Consider the following 16769-nt stretch of genomic DNA (forward strand, 5'->3'; position numbering starts at 1 on the left):
TCGGATCAGATGCACTCTCAACTGATCCAACCTGCTCAAAGATGCTCTTTAAGACTGCGCCTGTGAATACAGGCCAGGAATGCCTCACCCACCACCACTGAGCTGAAAGCCTTCTCATCGTTACAGCTCTTGTTCAGATGTCACGTGCTTTGGGAAATTTTCCAGCCAAGTCCGGTCATTCCCTTTACACTTTACAGATAACCTATATTAGAGTCCTCACCATGCTCCCTGTATGTTAATCATTTGTTTATCTGTGTTGTCTCCCTGACTAGACTTTGAGCTTCTCAATGCTACAGTTCTTGCCTCACTGGCATTTGTACACCTTGTCTCGGCTCAGTGATTACGCAGGCTCTCAAAGAATACGTGTGAATAAACGCCATTAATCCCTACTGTCGCTTCTAGCTCTACAAAGTTAGGCATGGTGTTTTTTTAAATGCAAATGGAATAATGGATGTTAGGAGTGTTTAGTCGTTCAATGCAGTGCGTACTGAGTATCTGGTATCGTGAGCAGTGTTGGGGACATCGAGATGATAAAACACGATCCCTGCCCCCACGTCAAATATGGAAGCTTGTAGTTATTGCCAGATCAAGGTCAAGGCTGGAGCCCCGTTCCCACTCCCCCCCCCCCCGCCCCCACTTCCTTTCTTGCTGCGGCTCTCTGCCTCTTTCCCCATGAGCCTTCATTCCTCCCTCAAGCTGCGACCTCTGTCCCAGCTGGCAGAATTGCAAAAATTGGAGCCAATCACTCACGCCCTGCGGCCGACGACAAATCCTGCAGGCGTGTCCCCAGCCCCAGAAACCTCTCCCCTTCTCCCCACGAATGGAACAGTCCTTCGAAACAGGAAAGCAGCGCCCAAGCAGCGCCCACCCCGGCCCGTGATCAGTGGTACTGCCCCTCTCCACACCGCAGCGCTGGAGAAGCCGGGCCGTTACTTGCCCACGCCCAGCTCTCTGCGCAAACATTCAGGCCGGCTCGAGGGACGCAGGGTATACCTGCGAGGCCCGCTGCTCCTTCCAGAGCTTCATCTGGTCGCTGGCTGGATCCCGGCTGTCCGCCATGGTGTCCGACTGGCTTCGCAGAACGTTGCTGGCAGCCTCGGCGACGCGTCTCCACCCTCCGCTGGAGAACCAGTCTACCGCCGCTCCACTGAAGTAGGCGACCGCAGGCTCCGCCACTCAGCTCCGCCCCTCGCCCCGTCCCCCGAGGGAGGGCCGCCTCCTGATTGGCCGCTCGAGCGCCAGGCAGGATGGGATTGGAAGCCAAATATGGGCGGGAGAAGAGGGGCCAGGCGCTGGGCCTCCGGGAGGCAGCCGCAACCCGGGGGCTGGGAAAGGCCGGAGAGGTGTGTGAAAAGCGGGGGAGCCCCGCCCTTCCGCCCCCCAAACGGCGGGATTTGTGAACCCGGGGCTGGGTCCCGTTTAGGGGGCCCTCAATCTTGCCCCCCGGTTATCAGCATCCTTCAGGCTGCCACGCGAAGCGAAGGTTGGTGGCCTGCCTGTTTTGCTGAGGAAACGCTTAGGCGCCGCGGGGTGGGGCTTTGAGGCGTAAACACGATCTCAGCTCATTTTAATAAGTCAGAAATCCTGGGATGAATTCCAGTAATCTTCTCAAATGTCACGTTAGTTTTCCTAGATCACAGACTATTTCCACGGAAAAAAATGAAACATTGACAAGTTCTTAAGGGTCTTCATGGTCTAAAATCCTTAGGAAGGAAGTTCAGCCTTTTAGGTTCCCTTTCGGCTTAGAAGTTCCCCGTTTTGGACTATCTGCTGTGTGCCAGATGCTGCTAGATGTTTGCCAGACTATATCGTTTAATTTTTCAATCTCGTGATGAAAGTTTTATTATCCCCCGCTTGAAATATGACGAATCTGAGGCTTAAGAGAGGTGGAGGAACTTACCTAATGGAGCTTAAAAGCCAGCAAAATGTCAGAACCTAGATCCTTGGGGGCCTGGGTCCTGATCCACTATGCTATCCTGCCTTTCTAAGAATAAGAATTTTGAAAAACTCTAAGAATTTTAGAATTCTATGTCTTTAAAGAGCCATATTGGAAAATTAAATCTTGAGTTATTGACTAATTTGTCAGTGTTATCAAATGGATTGAATGATTTTCCCCCTTCAGGTGCTACGATTTCTCTTTAAATATTACCTTGATGCATACGATCTTCAAATTCAGGGTGCTCAACTTTTACATTTGATATTTTTCAATAAAGCTACATATAATGGGTAGATATAGGATAGTGGAACTTTCAGGTGTTCTTGATTTTACAAAAGTATGATATCAAGAATCTCAGTCCTACAAGTTTAACTTTTGCAGTTCTTTGAAAGAGCAGCTCCCAAAATTGATCTTCAGTGCCCCGTTATTTTTCCTTCATTACACCTAACACAACTGCAAAGATGCTATTAGCTGTGTGATTTGTGTGGTGTCTTTTGCTACCCACTTCATTCCTACTGCCACCAGAGTATAAACTCCATGAGGGCAGGGGCCACATCTTGCTCCGTGTTGTATTCTGCACACCTAGAATTTATTGAGTACTTACTCCATGCCAAGGAGTCTTCTAAGATTTTTGTGTGCACCTGCTTACTTCACCCTCCCAACAACCCTATGAGTTAGGTACTAATATTATCCTCATTTTACAGTTTAGGAGACTGAGGCATGGAGAGGTTAAATAAGTAACTTGTCCAAGATTACACAACTATTAAAGGATAGAGCCAGGATTCTAGCCCCATTCATCTCCTGGGCTCATGGCTTGTTGAATAAATAAATGTTGAAAAGATCAAACTAATCATTTTCTGTGTTGACTAAGATAAATTTCAACCAAGTAAATGAAAAGAGGCCTGGAGTCATGTGTTAACCCTTGATCTCTACATGAACATTGTCCTGTTTATTTTTTTTCTCTGTGTTTCCTTTAGTGTTGGTTTGGATTCCTAACGAATTTCCAGTGAAAGAGAAATGGAGAGACAAGACACTTTCAGATCATGTCACATCTTGTACATTAAAATAAGGTATGTGCTTACAAGTAATGGCCATGAATTTATATTAGCTACACTGGTAGCATTATATTCATTGGCTTTACAACTATAACCTAATTATAGTTTAAGTGAAAACACTCCTAAAAACCAGCCCTAGTTAAAAAAAATTTTTTTCAACGTTTTTTTATTTATTTTTGGGACAGAGAGAGACAGAGCATGAACGGGGGAGGGGCAGAGAGAGAGGGAGACACAGAATCGGAAACAGGCTCCAGGCTCTGAGCCATCAGCCCAGAGCCTGACACGGGGCTCGAACTCACGGACCGCGAGATCGTGACCTGGCTGAAGCCGGACGCTTAACCGACTGCACCACCAAGGCGCCCCGAAACCAGCCCTAGTTTAAAAATACATTAAACTGAATCTATTTGACTCCTAGGTAATCCCAAATGATTGGTTCAGTAAACAAATTTGGCCCCAGATTTTTATATTTTATTAATACAAACACGTGAATATTTTCATTGGTATTGAATACAATTGTTATTTAGAAAATACTGTTCTCTGATTATTCAGAACCCAGTGAAATAAAATATACTGGCACAAAACATAATGTTATTAATCCTGATATCACCAAATCTAAAACCAAACTTACAAAGTAGGCCATACAGTAAATGTTGAAGACAAAAGTCTGGGCACTCAACTAGGAACCTTTATTGACAAATTTTCTTTCATCGGGATTTGAAATAGAGGAGGAACTGTGTCTTGTTGGATGACGGGTATATAATATAGCGCAGCATGAAAAGTAATGGAAACCGAGATAATTATTTCTATTCTAATTCCACCCACCCTCTGAGGGACTGAGAATGTTCCACATATTTTGATTTCATTCTTTTCGCAATAGCCTTGTGGAGTAACCTGGGGATAGAGAGAGGGGTAGAAAAAAGGAAGAGTGTAAAAGAGAAGAGATGTGTCACAACCCAGAATGCCCTGGGAGGGAAGGACAGTGAACACTACCACAGAATGGTATGTGTATGTTTTCAACCCACTGTGGACTAGTCCTGAGCAGACAGGAGAGGGAAAGCCAATTTGCAGAAAGTGACGATGGTTCTATATGGGTTTATACGTGTAAAATAGGCACATACCTTCTACTTTGCCTATTTTGCTTTTCCACGCATTACTTCTGCTCTAATAAGGACAATTACTTGGGGCCCCTGGGTGGCTCAGTCGGTTAAGTGTCCAACTTCGGCTCAGGTCATGATCTCACAGTTCATGCGTTTGAGCCCCACATCAGGCTCTGTGCTGACAGCTCAGAGCCTGGAGCCTGCTTCAGATTCTCTCTCTCTCTCTCTCTCTCTCTCTCTCTCTCTCTCTCTGTCCCTCCCCCGCTCACACTCTGTCTCTCTCTCTCAAAAATAAACATTTAAATAAATAAATAAATAAATAAATAAATAAATAAATAAATAAAACAATTACTTAAGCGGAAGTAGCCCAGACCTCCTGTGAGGTCTGTTAATGGCCATAGTGGGAACATCCTGAGAGAAAAAAGCCATGTGCTTTTTCTCTTCCAGGCTACATGTTCCATGTTATTTATCTGGGTGTTTGAAAAAAGGAAACAGAAATAAGAATTTGGATTTTGTTATTACCCTAACTTTTTTTTTCTGATTTTAAAAGTGATGTATGCCTCCTAACGAGGGCTTGGAAATACAAAATAGTATATAAAATAAACAATTATCCACAGGTAGTAATAAATAGATATCTTTCCCACCAATATGTTCTCTTGTGTATGCAATGTGTGTGTGTGTGTGTTTGTGTGTGTGAGAGAGAGAGAGATTAATAACGGATCATACAGAATGTGTAATTTGTTGTGTGCTGCTTTTTTTCCCAACTATTAAATCTGTTTAGTAAAGATAATTTTGCTCATACAAACAACAACAGTTGACAACAGTCTGAGCGCTGGACACACCATCAGAGACGGGGAGGCACTGCAGGCACTCTGGAGCCCTTCCCCCACGCCCAGAGAAGAGCCTGGGTGCTTTTCCACCACCTTGCCCCTGAGGGAGATGAAAGCTGAAGGATTACTGCCACCCCCTGCCCCCAAAAGACCATGGCACGAAGGACTTCTCCTTACGTGGTCCGCTAATACTGGGGGAGGGTCTCCCTGCCCTCCCTGCCCTCTCCTCACTGGCCTGGACACAGGAAGTGAAGTTGTTCGGGAAGGGGGTGAAGAGGCTGATGGGGAAGGACCAGAGTCGGGACATCCTACCCACCCAACAGACCACAGTGGAAATTTGCAGGACCACAAAAGTAGTGCTGCCTTTGCCCACAAGCTGATTTTTTTTTTTTTAACTTTCAAAACACTTGATTTGGCCCAAATTTCATGTGATACAAAAGCATTACATGCTTAAACCTGTCACCCAGATAGAAGGCTCTTTCCATTCTTCAGGCCAACTTTCCTCACAGGCAAATAAATAAGAAACAAAGTATATTCTGTAGATCATATATAGAAAATTTTCCTTTACAAGAACAAAAATATTTAGACATGTTATATTTAGTGTAGCTTAGCATTCCAGTTTATGGTGATAACTTCAGTTAATTGTTTGGAGGTACATGACATATGCAGAAGAACTCAACAGACAGCAGATAGGTTAACTCTTGATTAAGGACAAAATATCTGACAGGTTTCTTTTCTTGTATTTTTTTGAGGTTTACTCTTTTGCTATGCTGTTCTGGCTGAGCTGGTCACCTCTGCAATGTTCTTCAGACAAAGCCTGGTTAGTGCTAGATAGTTCTGGCAATGGCTGATCAACTTGTTCTTCTGACAAAAGCTGATTAGCTTTTCTAAATTGCTTCCTGAGCTTTCCTCTTCATCTCACTAGAGATGTTTCAGATTATCAAGGCATCCATCTGTGAATTGCGATTCCTATGAGGTTTGAACCTTCTTTTCCTACCGTAGCAATTTCTTGTAATTTTGCGGAATCTCCAGTTTTCTGGAAATGCAAAGCCTGTCCATCAGGAATGCTCCCTGCAAAAGAAAGCAAATGGTTAGGTCACCACATCCTTTGTTTAAATTTCTTATTCCTGATGGAAAACTCCTTTGCCACACATCCCCAAACTCCCTGTCCACCACCTTGTTGCCACCTCTCTGGCACCGTGGCACATCAACCGTGTCCAAAGTCCTGCTTCTTTTACTTAATATTATGGAATGAAATTGTTCCTGAGTCTTTAAATATTCTTCCAAAGTGTGTTTTTTTTTTTTCCCTCATGCCTGCACAATGTGCAATCAAAGGACTGATCCCTTATTTACACATTCCCTTACTGGAAACATTTAATTTTTTCCTACTATAAATAACAGTATAGTGAACATCCTTCCTCTATTTGTATTTGTACTTACTTCCTTAGGACCTACTTCTAGAAGTAATTTTTGGTTCAAATCATATGCATATTTGAAGTCCCTTGTGACATACTGTCAGTTTTTTCTGCAAAACTTGAAATAGTTGACATTCACCAGCACTGAGAGTAAGGACTGGAAATAAAATTTTAAAGATGTATAAGTTGTTAGATTCTAGGTACCTATACATTGCATATTTTATTAGATTGTTCAGAAAGGACAACACCTCTCGCATTATATTCAGCCATTTCCACCTACCCCATGAGATTCATTCCATCTGGTGAGTGGCTACAATGTCCTATGCACTCTGTGTGCTTGACTTTGGGAACATAGTAGTGAAGAGATGGGGATAGGCAAAAACAAGCAAAAAGCCAGGAAATAACATGATGTGAAGAGTGCTCTGAGGAAGAAAATACAGCTGCTGCAGTGGTATCAGAGAAGGTCACCTAACCTGAACTTGAGAGGTCGTGAGAGGCTTCCTCAAGAAATAAAGGCCAAATGAACCTTGAAGGATGAACAGGTGTTAGGTATAGTGCCAAGAATAAGCATTATCTTAGCCCCACTGCGACCACAGAAAGCCGAAGATATTTCTTCCATTCTTTCTCGAAAGTCTGACATCATCACTGATGGTATTGTGATACCTTGAATAGTATAGGGAGAGCAAGCAAACATCTGCGGCTGGAGTTTAGCCTTTTCGAAGTTTGCCCAAGCACGCTGGCCTCTGTATCTGACTCAGACTGGCTTTGACTTCTGCTGCCCACCCACTTTTCCTCCTCATCTGGGATCCTGCATGGCCTGTGCAAATCTGTCATGTTAACTACTGGGATTGCTATGCCTGGCTTGAGTTGTTTTCCAGGGCTGCTGTCTTTGAGATATTTTGACTGCCTCCTTTGTATGTGCTGTTAAGTGTTGTATTTGTGCTTGACTCCGGGCTTAAGTCTGTATGCAGAAACCAGATATGGGTTCTTAAAGTCCGACAATTCAAAAAAAATGACAAATCCTCATAGATAAATCAATGCATTCAATATAGCTTGAGACCACACACTTACATATCTATGGATAAGTGAATAGTTATAAATTATACATGCTGAGTGGAACTACTGGTTGTAGCTGGGGCTGTAGACCAAGAGGAGGGCGTCTCTCTTATCTTCTTTCCCAAAACCCAGATCATAGACCAGCAGGGCTTCAAGGGGCAAAACAACATGATGCACAGTTAAAGGTCTCAACTCTAGCATCAGAGCAGTGGGATTTGAATCCCACTATGGCTTCTTACAAACTGTGTGACCTCCACCAAGTCTTTGAAGCCTCTAGATATTAATAAGATATTAGACAATTAGCTATCAATACCTTCTGTAGTATGTATAGTCTAAGCAGTCATAATGAAAAGAACCTCCCCAAATACCATGGCTTCAACAATGTAAAAGTTTATTGCTCTCACACAAAACATCTCAGACCTAGATGGCACGACTGGTTAGGTTAGGCAACTAAGCCATCCTCAAAAATGAGGCCTTCATCTCTGAGTCTAAGGCGGCTGTCCCCCCTCACTTGGTCATGACTGCATGCCAACCATGAGAAGGGAAGCAAAGGAGCAAATGGAGCACACATCTGTCCCTTTTGAGGGCACAACCTAGAAATGGCACACTTGATTTCTGCTCACATTCCCTTGGTTGGAATTTGGTCACATGACCATGCCTAGCTGTACAAGAAGCATATTATATTATAGCCACCGCTATATAGTGAAGAGACTGCCTCTGACCACTGCAGGTGTAACTCTGGGTTCACATTGTGATGAATATTTAGAACACTGCCCTAAACCAAACCTTGTTCCACATAGCCATCACCTCAAACTTATTTTATTTATTTATTTAGTAAGCATTTATATCATTCCTACTATGTCCCAGTCTCCACTGTAAAGGTGTTTCCCAATGTTAACCTATCTAATCCTTACAACAACCCCATAAAGGATGAACTCTTATTATCTTCACTCTACATATGACACTGAGATATAGAAAGACTAAGTAACTCCTAGGATGCCTGGGTGGCTCAGTCATTAAGCATCCAACTTCAACTCAGGTCGTGATCTCACAGTTGTTGAGTTCAAGTCCCACATTGGGTAAGCACGAGCCCCATTCAGGTGAGTTCGAGCCCTGCTTCTGGTGAGCTTCAGCCCTGCTCTATGTAAAAACACGAGCCCCAGGTGAGCCCTGCTCTCTCTCACGCTCTCTTTCTCACTCTCTCTGCCCCTTGTGTGGGATTCTCCCTCCCTCTCTCTCTCAAAAAAAATAAGAATAAGAATAAGAAAGAAAGAAAAGAAAGCCTAAGTAACCTCCTAAAGTCACACAGCTAATTAGTGCTGGGGCCAGGATTCAAACCAGGCTCTGGAGGTCACATCTCAATTTCAACATTGTTCTGCCTGCCACAAAGCAGGCAGGAATACAGAAGGATCTGAGGTGAGTGTCCCACATTCTTAGAATACAGCTGAAGTGAGGAGGCGTTAAGATGGCATGGGAGTAGGGAGAGCCTATGCTTGCCTCGTCCCTTGAACACAGCTAGATAAATATAAAATCATTTTGAACACCCAAGAAATTGATCTGAGGATTGAGAGTAAAACTGAATACCTGGGGTGAATAAAATAACACCACATTGTGGAAGGTAGGAACTGCAGAGAGTTGATTTGGTGGAGGGAAGAGTTGCGGATGTTGCGATGGGGAGGAAGCCCTGATCACACAGAGGAAAGAGACAGGGAGACAGAGAGACAGAGAGGGAGAGAGAGAGAAAGTACAATGGAGCAATTGCACAAGAAAAACTCTTCCCCAAAACCATTGACTGGGAAAAAAGAGAGGGGCTGAATACCAAAGGTTATTATAAACAGTGGAGTGCAGAGTCTGACATTTCAGAGGTCCACACCATCGCCGGGGTTGCACTTGGTGGGGCTCCAGTGGGAAGGAAGGTAGAGACCCAACAGCAGGCAGCGTGGTCTAAGGATACCCTGGGTTGCAAGGGGAGAGGCATTTCCCCTGCTTGGAAGGCATTTGGGAGAGGGGGCATGAGCACTCCAGGGGCAAAAGACCCGGTGGGCACCAGTGAGCTGCTCTGTTCACTAATATAGGAATGGGGATGCTGGCTGAGGGCAGCAAGACTTTCTGCCAGCTTCCTGCTGCCCTTTACCATAAACTCTGAATTGCTGCACAGTTGCACAATTTCTGGGACAAACTGGCAAACAGCTACAGTGCAGCGAGACCCTCCCTCAGGATCTCTAAAATTTGGAGTTTTTAAGCTGAGCCACGTAGCTGAGATAAGACGCAGGATTGCTGTGCCCCTGGCAGGCGGACACCTCAGACCCAGGCAGGGTGAAGGAGGGGATCTGGTGGAAGCCAAGGACACAGAGAGGTGATTGTTTGCTCGTCTGTGAAGGCTTCCTGAAGATCGGTGGGTGGGAGCTCCCTGCTCCGGGGATGAGAGAGCAGGGCCACCCCATTTTCACCCGGCCCATCAGCACTCACCAACTTCAGGGAGCAAAACAGAGCCACCAAGTGGCTTGTACCAAACCGCTTATACCAAGCCTCACCCCTCTGCGTCCTGCAGTTGACTCTCCAGCAGGCAAGTCTGCCTGATAATCAGCACCACAGGCCTCTGCCCCAGAAGACCAGCATACTGCTGGCATGCATCGAATCTACCGATTATAGAGTGCTGCAAACTTCAGCTCTAGGGGAAATAGGATCTAACTTCCTTTTTATTTTCATTTTATCATTATGTTATTTTTATTTTTGCTTTTAGTTATTTTTTTATTTTTTAGATCTAGCTTCTTTTCACAAGTAGACAAAAACACACTAAGGATCTAGATTTCTTGCCTTTAAATTTTTTTTTCATTTATTTTTTTATTTTTGGATGTAGCTTCTTTTTTTAAATTTTTTAAATTTTTTTTTTATTTTTGAGAGAGAGAGAGAGAGAGAGCATGAGCAGGGGAGGGGCAGAGAGAGACACACACACAGAATCTGAAGCAGGCTCTGAGCTGTTAGCACAGAGCCCGACACGGGCCTCAAGCTCACTGACCACAAGATCATGACCTGAGCCAATCAGACACTTAACCAACTGAGCCACCCAGGCGTCCCTGAATCTAGTTTCTTTTAATTAGCAGACCAAAACACACCTATGATTTAACTTCCCTTTTTTTTTCTTTTCTTTCCCTGGGCAAAATGACAATACATAGGAATTCACCCCAAGAGAAAGAACAGGAAGAAGTAATGGCCAGTGATTTAATCAATACAGATATAAGTAAGATGTCTGAACTATAATTTAAAATAACAATTGCAAGGATACTAATTGGGCTTTAAAAAAGCATAGAAGACACTAGAGAATTTCTTACTGCACAAATAAAAACTAAAATCTAGTTAGGCCAAAATTAAAATGCTATAACTGAGATGCAAACCCATGGATGTCATGACAGTGAGGATGGGTGAAGCAGAGGAATGAATCAGTGATATAGAAAATAAAATTATGGAAAATAATGAAGCTGAAAAGGAGAGGGAAAGAAAGGTATTGGATCATGGAGGTAGACTTAGAGAACTCAGGGACTCCTCAAAGCAAAATAACATTCATATCATAGGACTCCCAGAAGATGAAGAGAGAGAAAAAGGAGCAAAAGGCTTATTTGACCAAATTATAGCAAAAACTTCCCTAATCTGGAGAAGGAGACAGACATTGAAACCCAAGAAGCACAGAGAACTCCCATTAAATTCAACAAAAGCTGGCCATCACCAAGACGTATCACAGTCAAATTCACAAAATACAAGGGCAAGGAAAGAATCCTGAAATCAGTAAGGGGGAAAAGTCCTTAACCTGCAAGGGAAGACAGATCAGGTTCTCAGCAGATCTGTCCACAGAAATTTGGCAGGCCGAAAGGGAGTGGCAGAATATATTCAACGTGCTGAATGGGAAAAATATGCAATCAAGATGCTTTATCCAGCAAGTCTGTCATTCAGAATAGAAGAAGAGATAAAGAGTATCCCAGACAAACAAAAACTAAAGGAGTTTGTGACCACTAAACCAGTCCTGCGAGAAATATTTAAGGGTACTCTTTGAGTGGGGAATAAAAAGACCAAAAGCAACAAAGACCAGAAAGGAACAGAGAACATCACCAGAAACACCCAACTTTGCAGGCAATACAATGGCACTAAATTCATATCTATCAGTAGTCACTCTGAATATAAATGGACTAAATGCTCCAATCAAAAGACATAGGGTATCAGAATGGATGATAAAAAAAAAAAAAAAAAAAAAAAAAGAACCACCTTGGGGGCCTGGGTGGCTCAGTTGGTTAAACATCTGACTCTTGATTTTGGCTCAGGTCTTGATTTCAGGGTTGTGAGATCAAGCCCCATGTCAAGCTCTGTGTTGAGTACAGAGCCTGGTTACAATTCTCTCTCCCTCTCTCTCTGCTCCTCTCCCCCACTTATTCTTTCTCTCTCTCTCTCAAAATATAAAAATAAAACAAAACAAAACAAAACAAAACAAAGCCCCATCTATATGCTGCCTACAAGAGACTCATTTTAGACCTAAAGACACCTGCATACTGAAAGTGAGGGGATGAAGAACCATCTATCATGCTAATGGACATCAGAAGAAAGCCAGAGTAGCCATACTTATATCAATCAAACTAGATTTTAAAACAAAGACTGTGATAAGAGATGAATAAAGGCATTATATCATAATTAATGCCTCATAATCAAGAACATCTAACAATTGTAAACATGCCCCCAACTTGAAGCACACAGATATATAAATCAATCACAAACATAAAAAAACTCAATGATAATAATACAGTAATGGGGGGCTCCTAAGTGGCTCAGTTGGTTAAACATCTGACTCTTGATTTTGGCTCAGGTCATGATCTCACAGTCATGAGATTGAGCCCCACTTCATGCTTCATGGTGAGCATGGAGCCTGCTTAAGATTCTCCCTCTCCCTCTCCCTCCACCCCTCCCCCACTCACACTCATGCTCGTGCTCTCTCTCTCTCTCTCTCAAAAAAAAATTACAATAATAGTAGGGGACTTTAACATCTCACTTATATCAATGCAAAGATCATCTAAGCAGGAAATCAACAAGGGAACAATGGCTTTGAATGACACCCTAGATCAGATGGACTTAACAGATATATTCAGAATATTTTATCCTAAAGCAGCAGAATACACATTCTTTTCAAGTGCACATGGAACATTCTCCAGAAAAGATCACAGAATGGGTCACAAATCAGCCCTCAATAAGCATAATAAGATTGAGATCATACCATGCATACTTTCAGACAATAACACTCTGAAACTTGAAGTCAATTACAAGAAACAATATTGGAAAGACCTCAAATACATGGAGGCTAAAGAACATCCTACTAAAGAATGAACGGTCTAACCAGGAAATAAAAGAAGAAATAAAAATTACATGGAAGCAAATGAAAATGAAAACATGACAGTCCAAAATCTTTGGGATGCAGCAAAGTCTGTCCTAAGAAGGATGTATATTGCAATACCTCAAGAAGCAAGAAAAGTTTCAAATATACAGCCTAACCGTACACCGAAAAGAGACAGAAAAGGAACAGCAACTAAAGCCTAAATTCATCAGAAGAAGGGAAATAATAAAGATTAGAGCAGAAATAAATGATATAGAAACAAAAAAAAAAAACCCAGTAGAACATATCAATGAAACTAAGAGCTGGTTCTTTGAAATAATTAATCAAATTGATAAGTGCCTCGCCAGGCTTATCAAAAAGAAAAGAGAAAGTACCCAGATAGGTAAAATCATGAATGAAAGAGGAGAGATCACAACCAACACTAAAGAAATACAAACAATTGTAAGAGAATATTATGAAAAATTATATGCCAACAAACTGGGAAATCTGGAAGAAATGGACAAATTCCTGGAAACATACAAAGTACCAAAGCTGAAACAGAAAGAAATAGAAAATTTGAACAGACCCATAACCAGAAAAGAAATGGAATCATTAATTAAAAAGCTCCCAAAAAACAGAAGTCCAGGGCCAGATGGCTTTCCAGGGGAATTCTACCAAATATTTAAAGCATAGCTAACACCTATTCTTCTCAAATTGTTTCGAAAAATAGAAATGGAAAGAAAACTTCCAAACTCCTTCTACAAGGCCAGCATTACCTTGATTCTAAAACCAAATAAGTAACCTACTAAAAAGAATTAAGACCAATATCCCTGATGAACATAGATGTAAACATTCTCCACAAGATACTAGCAAATTGAATCCAACAGTACATTAAAAGAGTTATTCACCACAATCAAGTGGGATTTATTCCCGGGCTTCAGGGGTGGTTCAATATTCACCAATCAATCAACATGATACATCACATTAATAAAAGAACTATATGACCCTCTTAATAGATGCAGAAAAAGCATTTGACAAAATAGAGCATCCATTCTTCATAAAAACCCTCACCAAAGAAAGAATAGATGGACCAAACTTCAAAATCATAAAGGCCATATACAAAAGACCCACAACTAATATCACCCTCAGTGGGGAAAAACTGAGAGCTTTTCCTCTATGGTCAGGAACAGGACAGGGATGTCCACTCTCACCATTACTATTTAACACAGTCTTGCTGTCTTAGCCTCAGCAATCAGACAACAAAAGGAAATAAAAAGGCATCCAAATTGGCAAAGAAGTCAAACTTACACTATTTTCAGACAACGTGATACTCCATGTAGAAAACCCAAAAGACTCCACCTAAAGATTGTTACAACCAATACATGAATTCAGCAAAGACACAGGATATAAAATCAACATACAGAAATCTGTTGCATTTCTACACACCAATAACGAGGCAGCAGCAAAAGAAATCAAGGAATTCATCCCATTTACAATTGTACCCAAAACCATAAGATACCTAGGAATACACCTAATCAAAGAGGTACAAGATTTGTATTCTGTAAACTGTGGAATACTTATGAAAGACATTGAAGAGAATACAAAGAAATACATTCCATGTTCATGAATTAGAAGAACAGATATTGTTACAATGTCTATACTACCCAAAGCAATCTGCACATTTAATGCAATCCCTATCAAAATACCACCAGCATTTTTCAGCGCTAGAAAAAAACAATCCTAAAATTTGTATGGAACCACAAACGACCTTGAATAGCCAAAGCAATCCTGAAAAAGAAAAGCAAAGCTGGAGGCATCAGGATTCTGGACTTCAAGCTGTATTACAAAGTTCTAGTCATCAAGACAGGATGGTACTGGCACCAAAAAAAAAAAAAAAAAAAGACACATAGATCAATGGACTAGAATAGAAAATCCAGAAATGGGCCCACAACTATATGGTCAACTAATCTTTGACAAAGGAGGAAAGAATATGCAATGGAAAAAAGACAGTCTCTTGAACAAATGGTGTTGGGAGAACTAGACAGCGACACGTAGAAGAAGGAAAATGGGCCGCTTTTTTACACCATACCCAAAAATAAATTCAAAATGGATGAAATACCTAAATGTGAGACAAGAAAACATCAAAATCCTAAAGGAGAACACAGGCCTTGGCTGCAACAACTACTTACCAGACACATCACTGGAGGCAAGGTAAACAAAAGCAAAAATGAATTTTTGGGACTTCATCAAGATAAAAAGCTTCTGCACAGTGAAGGAAATAAGCAACAAAACTAAAAAGTGGCCTATACAATAGGAAAATATATTTGCAAATGACATATCTGATAAAGGGTTAGTATCCAAAATCTATAAAGAACTTGTCAAACTCAACACCCCAAAAATAAATAATCTAGTTAAGAAACGGGCAGAAAACATTAATAGACATTTTTCCAAAGAAGACATCCAGATGACTAGCAGACACATGAAAAGATGCTCAATGTCACTCATCATCAAGGAAATACAAATCAAAACCATGAAGAGATACCACCTCATGCCCATCAGAATGGCTAAAAAAGACAACACAAGAAACAACAGGTGTTGGTGAGGATGTGGAGAACAGGGAACCCTCTCGCACTGTTGGTGGGAATATAAACCAGTGCAGCAACTTTGGAAAACAGTATGGAGTTTCCTCAAAAAGTTACAAATAGAACTACCCTATAATCCAGCAATTGCACTATGAGGTAATGACCCACAATACAGATTTGAAGGAGTACATGCACCCCAATATTTATAACAGCATTAGCAACAATAGCCAAACAATGGAAAGAGCCCAAATGTCCATTGACTGATGAATGAATAAATAAGATGTGCTATGTACACACACACACACGCAAACAAATACAATGGAATATTACTCAGCCATCAAAATGAATGAAATCTTGCCATATGCAACAACATGGATGGAGCTAGAGTGTATTGTGCTAAGTGAAATAAGTCATTCGGAGAAAGACAAATACCATATACCATATGATTTCACTCATATATGGAATTTGAGAAAAAAAAACACTTGAACATATGAGAGGGGGGAAAAGAGAGGGAAATAACCCATAAGAATCTCTTAATGATAGAGAACAAACTGAAGGCTGTTGGAGGGACATGGCAGGAGGATGGGCTAGATGGGTAATGGGTATTAAGGACGGCACTTGTTGTGATGAGCACTGGGTGTTATAAGTGATGACCCACTAAATGCTACTCCTGAAACCAATATTGCACTGTATGTTAACAAACTAGAATTTAAATAAAAATTTGAAGAAGAAGAAAAAAGAACACAACTGAAGCATTGTACCACCCCCTGCCCACCCGTGGGCCTGGCTTTCTGATGTAAACCAATTGTGAACCCCATACAATTGAGAAAGGCCACAAGAAAATAACATTTCAGAGCGTCTTTGAAAAGAAGAGTGGGAAGTGGTTGTGATATAAGAGCATTACAGGCCTAGGGAACCCTCCGGGATTGAGGAGTAGCCAAAGGAGGTGAAAAGAGTACCAAAGAAAATGGGGCTTGTAGAGGCAGTGAGGATGAAAGGAGAGGAGCAAGATCCTTAGACATCTCTCCATCTTGACAGTAAAGAGCAGCCAGAGCTCCAAACTTTGAAGTTAGTACAGTGAATATACCTGAGAAAATATGTTCATTAAAAGACTTACCTTCCACCAGGCAAGAGATTCCATTGACATGTATTATCATTTACATGAAACTCCTGCTCTAGGATATGTGGAAATAAGCAGATTCAATTCTGAGACACTGTGACATTAAGCTAAATTCTTCATATGGTGTCAAGTGTCAAAAAGCAATTGTTTCGTGCAATCTGAAAGCAATAAGAAAGTTTCTTAAAACATAAAACTTTAAAATATAGTATGCAATATATGCATTATATGTTATTGTCTAGCTTACTTTCCACCAGCTGTTGTTCAAATTTTGCCCCATTTATCCTTCCTACTCTTCCATCTTTGTCCCCTGCCTTATCTTTCTCTCATT

The 16769-nt window shown here is 41.6% G+C and overlaps 1 protein-coding gene and 1 long non-coding RNA gene across 2 annotated transcripts in view; one reads left to right on the forward strand and one right to left on the reverse strand.

Moving 5' to 3' along the window:
- Positions 1–1183, reverse strand: part of CAT (catalase) — a 35840-nt gene extending 34657 nt beyond the window's left edge. Inside the window, exon 1 of the mRNA XM_015074393.3 lies at positions 994–1183. Coding sequence (XP_014929879.1) covers positions 994–1059 — 66 coding nt within the window. The 5' untranslated portion in view covers positions 1060–1183. The remainder of the gene's footprint in view (positions 1–993) is intronic.
- Positions 1184–1219: 36 nt separating this feature from the next.
- Positions 1220–16769, forward strand: part of LOC113603410 (uncharacterized) — a 47241-nt gene continuing 31691 nt past the window's right edge. Inside the window, exons 1-2 of the long non-coding RNA XR_003424992.2 lie at positions 1220–1343; positions 2914–3006. This is a non-coding gene — a long non-coding RNA (uncharacterized LOC113603410). The remainder of the gene's footprint in view (positions 1344–2913; positions 3007–16769) is intronic.

The sequence above is a fragment of the Acinonyx jubatus genome, chromosome D1 (assembly GCF_027475565.1).
Source record: "Acinonyx jubatus isolate Ajub_Pintada_27869175 chromosome D1, VMU_Ajub_asm_v1.0, whole genome shotgun sequence".
Taxonomy (NCBI): domain Eukaryota; kingdom Metazoa; phylum Chordata; class Mammalia; order Carnivora; family Felidae; genus Acinonyx; species Acinonyx jubatus.